General features: G+C 41.8%; 1 protein-coding gene across 1 annotated transcript; it reads right to left on the bottom strand.

The window, feature by feature from the left end:
- Nucleotides 1-4,224: 4,224 nt before the first annotated feature.
- Nucleotides 4,225-15,863, bottom strand: LOC308335352 (sodium-dependent neutral amino acid transporter B(0)AT1-like; the record flags this gene model as incomplete). The annotated part of the gene is made up of 12 exons (XM_080792371.1): nucleotides 4,225-4,416; nucleotides 4,843-5,005; nucleotides 5,668-5,827; nucleotides 5,953-6,157; nucleotides 6,747-6,909; nucleotides 7,350-7,478; nucleotides 8,160-8,272; nucleotides 9,533-9,643; nucleotides 9,853-10,034; nucleotides 10,481-10,618; nucleotides 10,970-11,110; nucleotides 15,665-15,863. The coding sequence occupies 12 exons, from the start codon at nucleotides 15,861-15,863 to the stop codon at nucleotides 4,225-4,227; spliced, it is 1,896 nt and encodes a 631-aa protein (XP_080648497.1).
- Nucleotides 15,864-16,236: the final 373 nt, after the last annotated feature.

The following is a 16,236-nucleotide window of genomic DNA, read 5'->3' as shown; positions in this document are numbered from 1 at the left end:
CCTGCCACCTCTACCATCACCAGACCTATGCTCACTCTCTCAGCATCTACAGCAAACCCAGGTATTGCTGGCCCTGCCACACGACTCCTAATTCCTTCCCCTGCTGGCCCATCGACACAACGCATAATGCCTGCTGGCTCTGCCACACAACTCCTAATTCCTTTCCCTGCTGGCCCATCGACACAACGCATAATGCCTGCTGGCCCTGCCACACGACACATAATGCCTGCCCCTGTTCGAGTGCTACTACCACTGCCTGTCATGGGCACACAGTCCATAATAGCTGCCAGTCAGGCAACTCCAGGCATTGCTGGGCCACCTACATTAGCCCCTCCAACTATGGCCACACCTGGTGCTCAAACTGTTGCCAGTCGTCTATCCTGGGCGAAGTCTACGTTATACCTAAAGCGCAAGAACATGGAAACAGGAGAACAGTTAACAGGAGTAGGAGGCAAAGTGTCACGGGTTCAAAATCGTCTACCTGCCTGTAAACTATGTGGCCAACCAGCTCAGGGACATAAAAAAAACAAAAAAAAAACGTATTGCCCTGTAAAAATGATGTCAAGCTCTGTTGGTCTGACCGACAGATTGTTTAGCAGTTATGATGACTTCACCTCTGCTGTTGACAACTTGACAGCTGTATAATGTCATTTGTCAAATAATAAGTATGTAAATACTATTGTAAATACTGTTAATTGCTTTGATCCTATTTGAAATTGTACATTTGTATTTGTATTCTCCATGTCATTAAAGTGATCAGTACTACAGTAACAGGAGTTGTGCATTGTCAATTAATGAATTCAACACTTTAAAGGATTTAATGTATAAAGGGAAATTAAAATTCAAACCAGGTACAACGTTTTAAGTAGATTTGTTGAAAAAGCAGGACACATACAGTAGTAAGGTATTACTTGCATGAGCTGGTGGGTGCAGAGGATGTCACATCCTTACATGCACACTTCATAATTGCATTGCATTTTAAAACATAAAGTTATAACAGCGTGTGTTTACTGTTTAGTGGCTAACCACAAGGAGTGTATGTCATTTTATTTTTCCATCTACACCAAACAAGTGATCTGCAAGCTCACAACACATCACACTGCAACACATTATGAACTTAAAGATCTTATATTCTTCTGAATGTCATAACTGTGTTATGCCCAACATTCACATGTAATACACCATGTAATTCCCTTTGACCTCATGGGGTCATTGGGGAGTCACCAAGCTAGATGTGACTGAAATGCCCCTGACCAATGAGTAGTGGTCAGGGTGGGCTATATGGGGGGGACCCCTTAACTTAGGCGTTTCGCCAATAGCGTGCAGGAGGGATTACCCTCCAATACGCCTCAATCCCCATTGGGGGGGGGGGGGGGGGGGGGGGTTTCCCCAGGCACAAGGTATTTTCCGAAGGAGGTCCGCGGCCAAATACATATGTGTTTGGGGGTCCTAGACATGAAAAGCTTTGAGAACCACTGATACCCTGACAGGTCTGTAACTCTGACTGTAACATGTTTAACCAAATTAACCCTTACAGCTCTGTTTTTTTTGTATGGCTTTCGCCTTTATTTTATATTTTTGTATGCTGACGGGAAATTAGTTGTCCATGTCTGTGTACTTGAACTGGAGACACATGAGTGTACTTGATATTGTGTACTCCCTGAACTGTAGCATACTTTATAGATAGGCTATGAGAGACATCTCAGTGGCATCAAGGTGTCTCATGTCTTATTGTCACGTCATTATGATCCAGCACTATATATGTTCCTGTTTGTGTAATAAACTTGGTGAACCTTTAGCGTGATACTGTCTCGTGTCGCGTTGTTGTTCTCCCGGGCCCGCCGCCGCAGTCGCCGTACCGGATTATCACACATCACCCAGCCTGCACACACTACCTGTCTGTCAGAACCAGACGAGGGTCCAGTAATTAGAGTTTACAACAATCGGGAGTCGAGCCTGCGGCACACTGCCAGACTGGAATACCAGCCAAGGTGCCTGGACCGCTGAGCCATGGCTCAGGCCAAGACATACTGTAGTTTTGCAGGTAAACAGATTGCATCCTACAGTACCTCTCAGGATCATATTGCTCATTTGTCTTGTGGGGTCTACTGGGTCTTTTGTTATGTGACTCCTGAACCTAATGTTCTAGTGTAGGAGTGCGTTATTGGCATTGTACAATTGTCAGGTGAACCAATGATAAAGCAGTTAAGATCAATGGATCTGTATGAACATTATGTATTTGTGTGTCTTGGTAACTTCTAAGAAATACAGTACAATAGCGGTAGCACAGTGTTGCCTCATTGCAAGAAGGTCCAGGCATCGAAAACCATCAGGGGGCTGTTATGTATGGAGTTTATGTATGTGTGGGTTTCCTCTGTGTACTCTTCCCGGAAAGCATGCAAGGCACCAACCTGCACATCAGGAGCAATTTGGGGTTCAACATCTTGCTCAAGGACACCTCGATACTAACTCTGGGGGAGTTGAACCACCGCCACACATATGTCACTGATGTGTAATATCAGTTACACATACAGAAAATATTAGTGTAATTACTGTAATCACATTCTTTTTTAATTATACGATGGGGACAACGCAACCATTTAATAATTGCGCCGTCAGCCACGTACTGTGCTCCCGAGACAATTGCTGCTACTGCGTTCCCCCAACACTATAAGAAAAGTAACAAACCCACGAAAGTTTCAAGAAACTCCGTGGCTAAGCCTCACATGGGACAATGCAGTATAGCTCCTATATTTGTTTGAGTAGGCCTACTCTGTCTAACTTACGCTCGATGTGTCACCAAACGTGTATGATTATGATTCATCCAAATAACTACATGCTCAACGTAGAACAACCAACGGAAAACAAAAGAAATAGCAGCGGCTACGGAGAGTCAAACACAAGACCGCACCCGCCCGCCCCAATGTTGACCAATGATCGTTCGGGCATATCGATGACCAATGATGCATTTCTTACATTTTGAATGCCCAATCATTGCAAGTTTGTAATTTCCATATATTTGTTAGTTGGGCCATATAGCTCCTCCATGACTTTGACAAAGGTAAGGGAATCTCCAGAAGTTGCCCAGTCCCGCACAGAATCCCACACAGGTGAGCAGATACTGGGCCTTGCTGTCCCATTTTGGTCTGTCCCCTGCCTCGGTCTTCTCCAGCTCCGAACAATATACCCATATATAGGCACATGTGGAGACCAGTTGTCCAGAACCGCTGATCTGAGATGCCCATAAGGACATACAGAGATCTCCATATAATTATGGGCATAAAGGGACACAGAGCGGACGTAGAATACGCACATCGACAGGCTGGGTGCTGGGCTAAAGACACTTCAGTAGATAGTGGATGGAACCCCGCACACCACAGGTATAAGAAAGACGTTCTTTATTGAAAATTTCTCTGACAACATTTCGATCTATTTGATCTTCATCAGGTCATGTGAACATACACAAAAGTTTGTACTTTTATAATAAGGGAGTGCCCTCATTGTCCAATCAAAACACCACATTTTGGCGCCACTCCCGTCTCTGCGCGTCAACCCTGAGTGAGTGGGTGGGGACCCAGACATATTGCTATAAATATAATCTGTTTAGAAGTACTGCAACTTAGTGCACCAATTAAAAGCATTTTAAAAACATTAAAACATACATGTATACCTATACTCATTTCACCGATCCATCTCACAAGTCCTATCTACTATTAGTCTAGTAGCCAGCCCATAGAGCCCCATTGTGAACCCGGACATGTTGAGTACATAAGGTATTATGTTAGAAATGTTTAGTATGGGTCCCCACCATGTAGAAACTGCCGGATGCTAACTTGCATTTGTTGGGCAATTTTCATAATTGGCATAATATGTGACCATACCAATTACAACCTATAGAAGGCAAAATATTCATGCTTTATGTAGCATGTGATGTGTCAAAAATGATGCTGAATCCATTCCAGCCATTAGTTTTGCAAATAAACACTCATTGGGCCCTGTCAGCACATTTGGGCATGGCCAAGTGGGCATGGCCGTTTTAAGCCCAATATGATGATGTATGATGATGAGAGCGCCCCTCACTTCACACTGCTCTCTTACAACTACAATGATGCACCTTGTTCGAAAAATACTCTTGTACACTTTTTTTTTTTACACCTGTAAAATGTTATGTGACACTAAGTTGAGTTGAGTTGAGTATTGTGGTAATTCCGTGACTGTGGGGATTCAGTGCATTTTGACCGAGCCAGACACCGTACTGACCTCAGCTTCATACTTGTTCTTCCTACAGAAACAGTTTTTGAGTAATTCGTAAATGGCAACTGCTGGGATAAAAAGGCTGGTGACTCCAGCCAGGAGGAAGACGATAAAGTAGATCCAGCTGGGATAGGCCAATGTCTCCAACACTGGGAAGTTTGCCTGAAGACATGACACGGAATTAAGAGATCACAAAATTAAATATAGTGTGGAATATATGTAACTGGCAAAAAACAACAGCATATAAAATATTCCTAAAATATAAATTATTTTTACTATAATTTTGAATAATGTGCCGACCCAGAGGGGTGGGTCATGGTATTACATCCGTTTATGGCACTGTTGTTGCACAAAAGATGATTGGAGATGGATGTATTTAAGTTTGCTCATATTTCCTGGTGTGCGTATAATTATTGTATTTCAAAATGGAAGCCACTTCTTTGACCATGTGATGTAGCCTACAGTATGTGGTGAAGGTTTGGCATAAAACACAACTTTAATTTGATACATCTGAAATACATTTGAATGTTACGTATGTGTGTTTTGAATATCCAAATAGCTGAACTGTGGCTGTTATGCTGAACTTACTGAGCTGGGGTCCCAGACGGTGTATGTCAGTACCTCACTGACTTGGGTTACCATGTAAAAGATAAATATAACCAAGACAATCAGAGGGCTGACCAATCTCCATGTCACCTGCCAGAAGAAATTGGGTTTGTGTCCAATCATGAATACAAAGTCTTCGTTAAACCTGTGAGAAAAAAACACATGACAAACTCATGAGTTTCTCAGTATATCCATCCAGCTATGGAATATTGCCTTTAGCGATATATTGTTGTCATTTTCATTTTATACTGTGTTTATGGTCTAAAATGGTTGGGTTTCAAGACCCTAACTTCAAAAGGATTCACATCTTCTTATGTACAGCTGCTTAAATTAGAATCAACAGCCTACCCTCAGAGGAATTACTATACATACATACATACATACATACATACATACATACATACATACATACAGTATGCGGTCTAGCTTAACTTGGACTCAGGGGGGTGGACGCCTCTGCCTTGCATAGTCCCCAGTGAATAGGCATTTTGCCCTTCACTGGTAACCTTATTTTGGATTTGTTTTAAATATATGAAGGTTTTGTGGGCTGGGCTTTTTACTAAAAAGCCCCCCCCCCTTTTAAATACTACACACATACATACCTACATACATACATTACAGACGTTTTAGCAGTTTTTAAGGACCCACTTTTAGGCCAGTGCACCAGAGCAAGTTTTTGCCTTTTTTTAAACCCCACCCATTTTAACCAAATACATACATACATACATACTACATACATATACATACATATAGTAGGAAGTCTTTCCTCAAGGAACAATGCAACAGAAGTTAACTGATGTAGCCTACCTATCGGATCCATATACGTAGGCTACAGCCAGCATCTCACACAAGCCGATTAATAGCAGAGGGACGGATCCAGCAAATCTGTCAAACAGAGCTAACCAGTAGTTACCAGACTGCAGGGAAAAGATGAGTGCAATCGAGAATGATGTGAGGCAAACAATGCCTGAAACACAAAACAACAACAATTAGTGTTTTAAGTTAGTGGACAAACTTTAGTGTATTGTCAACAAATATACTATATGTCACACCGTCACACGTGTTATTGTGTGTTATTGTGTGTTACTGTACCTGTCAGCACGTCCTTGGGCCACTTCTCAGGAAAGACCTTGAGATTCTGCAAAGGAACCACGACTCCCTCGATGTTACCAAACAGGCTGGATAGCCCCAGACAGAAGAGCATGGAGAAGAAGAGCACAGACCACAGAGGAGCGAAGGGCATCTTGGTGATGGCCTCTGTGAACACGATGAATGCCAGACCTGTTCCCTCCACACCCTGCAAAGCACAGAACACAACATACACCAGCAGAATGTAATGGACTCATTCACTGTGATTAATACATACATTTATAACTGGTGGTCTCCAGCTCAATGATGGTGAGGTGGTAACCAAATGGACCCTTATAGAACTTTAACTCTTGAGAGTGTAAAATGAAACCAAATGAAGGGTCTATTTCATTTCATTTTACCTGTTAAACATCAGCATTACGGCCCAGACAGTTAGCTCAACCGCCTGGGCACCTAGGCTGCTGAGCCAGCATAACGGCATGCCGTGGGTTTGACTCCCGATCCCGACGGCCTTTGCCGTGTGTCCTCCCCGCGTGCATCTCTCTCCCCCTTTCCTGTCAGACTACTTTCATCCTATCAAATAAAGGCAGGAAAAGCCATAAAAAAAAATCTAACATCAGCATTAAGTCTAAACAATTATAGAAGGTAGAAGAATTGTTATTGAGTCTGAGAGGCATCAAATGGTGGTCTGTGGCTTCAAAGTCTTGATATGGAAAGGGTTGGAAACCACTAATTAATAACAGTCATGTAAAAGGAACAATTACAATGGGATGTGTTTACATACAGTAGGATCATACCTCACTGAGCAGTCTTTGCAAGCTGCAGATATTGAGGTCCAGACCCTGTATGACCTCTGAACCTGAGGCAGTGCTGTTGAGGTTTCCCAGCATGGTATCATAGTTGCTGTCTGTGATGGTCCCATCTGGTAGCTCAAATGCATTGAGCAGCATTACAATGTTTCTGAAAGGGTCAATTCAAAATCATGAACTGAGAAATGTCCAGTGACCCACAATGCCCTGGGTATGTACAGTAATTGCTTACGTTAGCTACACTTATGCTTAGTTTATCCTTGTCCTTGTATGTAGATTATCTATATCCGGCATGTGACAGCATGACAATATCGTGCTTCTACACACTGTGGTCTTGACGTTAAAACAAAAGCATTTCACATGATCAAAACCATTTATAATGTATACTGATGCTCAATATTTGCGCTCTGTGTAATGATGACACAAACTACCTTTTGGAAAAGTATATCTTTGGGTTGAATTAATCACATGAAAAAAACACCCCTGGTGTACTACAGACCTCAAATCAGGCTTAAAAGTTGTGTTGAGCATCTCTCTTGTCTGAACTCAAAGATGTTTAAAATGTGTGAATTTTAGATTGAAGTCACATACTCATTAAGGCAGTCATCAAACTGTGCAGTGGCCCTGAAGCCAATAATAGTGTAGATAACAGAGGCAGCAAAGATCGAAGTGAAAGCATTAACAGCGGCGATGATGACAGCATCCTGCTCACAGTTGTTGCTGTGCAAAAAAGGTGAGAAAACAATTGCAAAGTTTAAAACTTTTAGATTGTGTAGTCGTACAGTTGTCGCATAAATTACATATATTGCAAATGTTTCAAGCAGAATATAAACAAGACAGAATCTAAAAACGCTGTGGCTTCCATGTGGATCTCAGATATTATGACCATTCGATGAAATCAAGTATTGTATGATGTCAGTAGTTTGACATCAGTCACCGTGAATTTCATCCAAATCCGACCTCCACTGACTTCCAAAATGATGTTATTATGCAAACATGGAGTTACTTCCATGGCCTACTAGCAGAATACACAAGGAATCTGCCTCACAAACCCTCTTCTTGACGGCTCAGCCCATAGGAATCATGACATAAATACATTTTATTTTGTGCTATGGCTCCTATGGGGCATGAGCAGTCTGGAAGAGGGTCTGTGTTTGAGTCGGTCGGTCCAGGGCTAATCTTGCAAACTGCCTTTCATTTTCTCCTTTAATCTCCTTTCATTTTACAAATGGAAGTCAAAGGCGGTTGGTAACCATAGCTCTCTAACTGATGTCACAGACTGGGTACATTTAGTCCGAGATCCACACGAAACCATGATGTTATTAGACACCCTCTTGTTTAATCTCTCCTGATAATATGGCCTCAATATGCAGTGCGGAACAGTAGCTATTGTATACTTACTGAATAGGGTTGTAACTAGAGAAGGAGATGAGGCCTCCAGTGCCCAATGAAAAGGAATAAAACACCTGGGAACCTGCATCCAACCATGTCGAAGGTTTCACCAACTCATCTAGCTAGAGGTAAAAAAAATATAATTATCAACAGACTGATGCTACTTTGCTGTCCTACGTAGCCCCTGTGTGGCCATGGTAAGAAAAACAAATTATCTCATCTGGACGAGATAATTTCTTGTCTGGACGACGAATTATCTCTATAAGAAAGATATCTCGTCCGGACACTCAGGGGCTCCGTTTTCTGCTCTATTGACACACATAAAGGAAGTCAGGAGGTGTGGCCTGCCAGACAGTTATGGCAGGAATTAGACTCCGACTGATTTTTAGGTCCATTGCCGATCCAGATTTTGCAGAGCCCTAGACCTGGGCTAGGTTATTGATGTTTTGACTGATGTTTTGACTGATCTTCACAATTTTCTAGTTTCTATTAAGAGTCTTTGTTGATTTCTCAAAGGCTTTTGATTCAGTGGACAGCGCCAAAATGTTTGAAATTCTTAGATGATATGGTATCCCCGACAAAAAGATCAATGCCATAAAAATTCTATATACAAATACCTCAGCGATCATCCTTACTCCTGACGGAGAAACGCCATCATTCCCCATCCTTGCTGGCATTCTCCAAGGAGACACACTTGCCCCGTTTCTATTTACTTGCGCAAGCAGAGTGAGCAAGTACTAGTTTCGCCCAGGACGATATTCGATGCGTATGCACCGTCCCAGCATATTCGATGCGTATGCACCGTCCCAGCATGACGTCAGGGTATACTGTAACTGGTATAACTAGCTCTCGATGATGACGTAATAAAGATGTGGATTAAAGGACCCAATGCCAGAGTGTAATTGGTTTTCGATGGTGACGTAATGACGATATGTTTTAGTGTCAGGAGGATTAAAGGTAACGTATGTAATCTGGCACCACTGCCGTATCAGGCACAATTAGTCATTACGTAATTTTCTGGGTCGGTGAATGCGCATCGAATATGCTGGGACGGTGCATACGCATCAAAAGTGGCGCAAAGTAACCACAGTATACCGCTAATGAACTTACAAATTACATATAGGCCTACATATACACAGAGGCATTAGTATTAATATCACTATAGTCCAAGATTAAGTAAATTTATAGCAATTATAAAATAAATAATTAAATAATTATACTGTATACGTGATAACATTTTATTTCAGTTTATATACCTTTTTTTTCATCAGATATCGATGATTTATTTTTCTTTGAGAAAATATATCCGTCTGGCTCTAGCAGGAATCAAACCTACAATGAGGTGGTGCATATACTTTCAAGAGAGTACGTGCTGTACTAACATCTGGAATGAAGAGGAACTTGATGCCCTCCAAAGAGCCTTTGAGAGTCAGACCTCTGATGAGGAAGATGGTGAGCACCAGATATGGAAGAGTGGACGTGATGTATATAGCCTGTGTTAGAGAGAGAGAGAGAGAGAGAGAGAGAGAGAGAGAGAGAGTTCATATCAGATGCTCTGTATGTATGTAAGTGTGTCAACGCATGCATGCTTGGAAATACTGCTTCACATATCCGTTACATACATACAGGACTGGCCAAATGTATTTAGCAGACTTAATGTAAAATATGGACTTTTTTGTAGGGTGTGTAGCAGCAATCCTACTTTGCCTGTGGTCTCAATCCCTCTTATGCAGCAAATATAGACTATGGTCCAAGCAGAGGCTAAGCAAAGCACCATCCACCACTGTAGACCCCCAGAGTCCTCTATGCTGGCCGAGATGTTTAACGTTTCTCTATACCAGAAGTAATCCACTGGAGAGCTTCGTTCGCATTCCGACACAGCACCTGCAGGGGTGTACAAAACAAACATTTATCAGGGGCACTATCACACAGTTTCTGTGGCTTTCAGCTAATTCTTGATAATCAAGATTATCACAATTATGATGATTATGACACAATCCACATGACGGAGGAAATTCTCCTTTCACAGTGGGAGGTGGACGCTTTTCAGACAGGGCATTAGTCCGACATTCATCCGCATGTCAGACTAGCGTCTGCTCCCGTGCTTGCGGTTATGGTTAGGTTAGGAGATGAGGTGGGTTGTCATTTGTCGGACCAATGACTTGCAGTTTATTACAGTCTATGGCCGCCAATAAATCAACCTGATGCGTATATATTTTGTGGTCAAGGAATATTTTCAGACATAATTTCAGAGACATATAGGAAAGAGATCAATTTTATAGCTGCTAACGGAAAATAAACTTAACCAGCTCAGTGAAATAAACACCTGCCTGTGAGATTGTCATTGAGTGGGCACTGACTCCATGGCAGTGGGCTCTGGAAGGAGTTGTAGAGATACCACAGCACCCAGACAATGATGTTGTTGTAGTACACGCCAATCAGAAACGACACAGTCATAGCAGAAATTCCTGTTGGGTGCAGAGACAATGAATTGTTTCCTTCTGCATTGTTTTTTATAAACAGAACTGATGATCAGAAACATGTTATACATGTTATATACAGCAGTGGTTCTCAAAGTGGGATTCCGGCGACCCCAGGGGCCTCGAGGGGTTTCCAGCGGGTCCCCAGCCAAATGAGCATCAGTTTTAACCACGTTAACCCTATAGCTGTTTCAAGCTTCCAGTCTTATGGGAGGGGGGGCACAAGGTATTTTCCGAAGGAGGTCCGCGGCCAAATACACATGTGTTCGGGGGTCCTAGACATAACAAGGTTGAGAACCACTGATATAAATGATGGGAATTTATATGATTTGCACACACCAACACCAGTCAGGTATGGGCTAATGGACCCCCATACTCCCACACTGCCCTTCCTTAGGCGCTGGCCGATAGCAAACTCCAGGTGGAGCAGTGGGATGCCCTCTAGAACCAGCAGGATTAGGAAGGGGATCATAAACGCTCCTGCAATGACAATAACATTATTTTCTGGTAGAAAGACAAGAGTAGTAACGATAAATTGCACACACGCACGCACACACACACACACACACACACACACACACACACACACACACACGCATGCATAAAATATGCACTGCAATGACATAAGACATAGAGTACTGTAGTTTTGCAGGTTAACATATTGCATCCGTCACGTCATTGACAGTAAACAAAATCAATTACTGTGCTACAGTATCTCTCAGGATCATATTATTGCTCATTTGTCTTGTGGTTCTACTGGGTCTTTTATTATGTGACTCCTGACTCCTGAACCTGCCACTCTTATACTGTATGCTTCCCATAGTTCCAACTGCATGGCTCTGCATTGCTTCACCATACTCGGATCCACATATTGTACATTTACTCCACTACATTGTTTGAGAACATTAGTTACTAGTTAATTTGTAGATTTTGATTATTATTATTACAAAATATACAGTAACTACTTCAGCGCTATATACATTTCAGCCATGTGAAAATAGCCAATCTATGCGACGCATTGTGAGCTTGTAGATCTGCTATTTTCAAATGATTCTTATACATTGACATTCTGCAGTCATTTTACTTTTGGTACTTCAAGTAAATGTTGATGCCAATACTTTTGCACTTTTACTCAAGTACATTTTTAGTTTTATTTGTAACGGAGTATTTCTACATTGCAGTATTTATACTTTTACTTAAGTAAAACATTTGAGTACTTTTTCCACCACTGCCTGTTGCTCACATAGGGCCTGATTCACAACGGCGTTTACGGTGATAACATGACGTGAAGCTAGCGGAAAGGCATTTACGTGGATTTCCCACATTAATTTGGAATTCATGGAAATGGCTGTGAACTTGACGCTCACGTACGTTGGTCGGAAACTCCGTCAATTCCCACGGGACGTCTTTAGGTGGCGGAGACGGGAGACATTTGCGGAAGCATACACGTGAGATTTATTCAGAAGGCTTTAATCTTCATGCTGAATCAATAAATTGTTCCCAAATCTCAGATAAAATATGTAGGCATGTGTCCCCATGACATATTGATCGATCAGCACAAAAGAAATGATAGCCTATATAATAAAAGCTGAGTGCACTTGTATGCCTAAATGCATGCATTTCCCATACAGAAACTGCCCCTGCAAGCCCGACACCTTTTTATTTATTCATTAGGATATTACTATAGCATGCGCGATTGCGCTTCTCACTTGACAGCTTTCTACTCGCAGTGCAACGCGTTGTGAGCTTGTGCAGTGTGTGTGTGTGTGTGTGTATGTGTGTGTGTGTGTGTGTGTGTGTGTGTGTGGGGTGGGGGGGGGGGGGGCAGGGGGGGGGGCAGACAGCAGCGTGCTGCCGATCCGATTCACATTGGAAAATGAATGGGCTATATAGCCCTGTATAAAAAATAGAAGACCACATTAGCCTGGGAGGCGGCCTTTTTTCCGACAGCATTCTAGCCAACGGGGCAACGGTCCGCTCCGCAGCTAGCTCCACATTCGCTGCGATGCGAAAAAGCGATGGTCCGACACGCGCTGCTCCCGTGCTTGCAAATATGAAGGACAGACTTTATAATCATGTATTGATATTGATCACATGCATGGATGCCACACACAGAATAGTTTAACTCACTGGATAAACTCACTGGATTATAATTTCTTAAATTCTTCAGACAAGAGGATCCCAATTATTCACTTATGAATGTATAGGCTTGTAGCCTGTAGGCTACTGTTCTTTATCGCGCAAGCCATGCCCCCCTCCCTCTCTCTCTCTCTCTCTCTCTCTCTCTCTCTCTCTCTCTCTCAAAAGACGACTTTTGCATTGACATATATCCTATATTTTAAATATCGGATAGCCTATGTTTTACCTCTGACTGCAAAGGTGTGAGTGCAGCACCCGCCTTGGTCCCGAACTTAATTAAATAAATTATAATTATATTGCTTCAGCAGCGGAGCACGCACCGTTGTGGACATATTAATAGAGTGCGGGCTATATTCATGCATTGACCGCGGCTGTGAAGCCGCATAGTCTGCGGCTGCAAAGCCTTTTTTCTTTTTTTGACAGACCAAACTGCTGTCTGCTGAGTCATGCTTGAATCCTTTTATGGTGCGATATGGGGCATGGATCAATGCAAATGAGGTTGTCGGGTGCTTTTCCGATCACTTTGCACCCACTGCATTCAGTATGACATACACCTGCGATACGCCAGCGCACCTGTGGTACACACCGCTCTCTGAATAACACGTCATCTCAACGTAGCTTGATCGGACGGATAAATACGATATCTGTTTCCGCCACAGTGTAACGGTGGCGTATTTCTTTTTAATGAATCAGGCCCATAATGAGCTGGGTACAACTTTACTTATACACACTTTGTCTTTGTATTCATTTATATAACACACATTCAGTAGTTCAGCACAAATAATTCAATGCTTCTGATCAGAGTCTTATGAACCATAAACTCCATTGCAGAAACAGATGTGGTAAATAAATACACATACATCACAATGACATCACCACGACCAAAAGTGTATATTTCCGGGTAGATAATGCTGCAGCGTACGTCGCAATTGGAACAAGAGTTATTCATTAACCTTATTTCTGGAAGAGCAGTATACTTATGCAATTGTATTAGTTATTGACCATTAGAAATTATATTTTTTTGTTCTAAATATCCACAGGTTGACAAACTAGACATAGTTAATGTTCTGGACACTGTATTTTATATTGTGTAGATATCCATAGTCATAGACATTCTACCTGGAAATACCCGTTTGTTTTCTGACATTCAAACATTCTGATTTGGTCTATAATGGTCTAATTAAGTGGCACTGCTGTATGAAATAAAGCTCAAACTACACTTCTCTACGTAGAAGGAGTGTTTGTAACTATAGTAAGGAGCTTATTTCTCTGTATGACACTAGTGGGTGGGGGACAGCATAAAGTTGAAGGTTACATTAACTGTTGGGTTACTGTAAGATAGCACAGATTTAAAGCTGTTGATAAAGGTGTTGCCTTGTTCTATTTACTGTGTCAAAGGGACAGTGGCGTTGTATTCAAGGACGTCATTGGCTTATCGTCAGTGATGCCATTCACTTCCGTTTTTATCAATTCACCTAGAATTATATGCAGCAACAAAAACAATAAAAAAATATATTTTTTAAACGTTTATGTCTGACTTTATGGGCAAGAGGAAAAAATAGAGTCCGCAAAAACCAGTGTTGCAGACTCTATTTCTTCCTCTTGTACTGCCATTTGTCCAGCACCTGGGCTAGAGTGGAGGTGCATGCTTTGACTTTATGGGCAACTCCCATTTTATTGCTTCTTTACTATGGGTATAACTCCTTAACTACTTGATAGACTTTGGCAGACTATTAAAATATCAACAAGAATTATTCCAACTGTACTGTTATAAAATAAAATAAAAACGTAATTGGAATTTATATTATGGTTGTCACCAGCTCAATGTTATTGCTGTATATAACGGAAATGGACACTTAAAGTTACACCAGGAATTGGCCAGTGGTCACTGTTAATATTTCACTTTAAACACGTGCCAATAATATAGAGTTTTGTGCCAACATATACATTTTGACATGGGAAATGTTATGCACATCCAAACTGAAAAAGACTGTTATTTTTCCTTGTTTATTGTATTGTACTTTTACTCCACTACAATTATATCACAACTTGTTGCTACCTGTCTTGTCTCACCAGTCTGCAATGCAATTGTATTTAACCTGTTTCCTGTTCAGTCTCAAACCCAGAGCCATTGAAAGGAGAGTTCTGCCAATGAGGGGCAGAACTCTATTTAGTATATCTACTTAACTTACCTGGCACCAATTTTGACACCTATTTTCGTATGTACCTCCCCGCCGATGACGCCTTATATCACACCTATTTTATGAGTTCAGTATTTGAATAAATACATTGGGCAACATTTTCAAACATCCCATGCCACGGAAAAGTTATTGAAAGTTTATGGGAAAGTTTCAAACCCTTTGCAACCCTAGCTTGTGTAGATAATTCTGCTGCAGAGGCAGACATTGTTAGAAGTCATTACACTTTTAATCTAAAGTGTGTGTGCCATTATTACCTTAATATTATCAACCACCAACTTTAGAAATATAGTTTTGAATAGGCCTACCTATACCACATTACATTAGTATATGATATTGATAACTCACAGCAGCAACAACAAACAAAAACGTGTTATCAACAAAACGCCTTTTATAAATTGCTTGTTAAAGTGTTAGGTGCCTGCCTCCGATATAGCACCCCTATACTACAGTCACCTCCGGCACCTCGGCATCTTGCTCAAGGACACTTCGATACTAACTCTGGAGGAGCCCGGAATCGAACTGGGAACCTTACGGTTGCGAACCGGCTGTTCTAGCCATTTATTTTAAACAAACAAACAAGATCATGACCAATGATACATTTCTTACATTTTAATGTCCAATCATTGCAAGTTTGTAGTTTATAGTTTTCTAAAAAATAATGTTAGTCTGTCCATAAACCATATGTGACACATACCTCCTCCATGACTTTGACAAAGGTAAGGAAATCTCCAGACGTTGCCCAGTCCCACACAGAATCCCACACAGGTGAGCAGATACTGGGTCTTGCTGTCCCATTTTGGTCTGTCCCCTGCCTCGGTCTTCTCCAGCTCCTCTAGCTCCTCATGGGAAGGGATTCTTTCCTCAAGTCCAGGGTTGGGGAGGACCAGTCTCATGGTGGCTGGCTGCAAATAATGAAGCTTCACTCCTGCTTAGTGCTTACTATTCCGTTTAGCAGCAATGCTGGTCTGATTTTTGTTCTCATGTTGTAAAGACCCGTCCTGTGGGTGTGTATAGGAATGGGTGGGTGATTGAACACGACCGAAGGTCGCAAGTTATCTGTGAAACCTTGCGTTTTTTGTCACATTATGTCATGTCACTCACAATCCCAATACATTTTTGTCACAATTTTTTTCACTCAATTTGTCACATTCCATATGTTGATCTGACCACATCAAACCCTGTACACTAAAGATACGCTCCATATATATGGCCAGTGCATGTGACCTCGTCGCTTCTCTCCCCCAGGCGTCTTACTGGTAATATTTG

This window comes from Protomyctophum bolini (genome assembly GCF_963924005.1).
Source record: "Protomyctophum bolini genome assembly, chromosome: 20".
Classification (NCBI taxonomy): domain Eukaryota; kingdom Metazoa; phylum Chordata; class Actinopteri; order Myctophiformes; family Myctophidae; genus Protomyctophum; species Protomyctophum bolini.
Note: the sequence above shows the minus strand (reverse complement) of the source record. Positions and strands in the feature narration are given on the sequence as shown.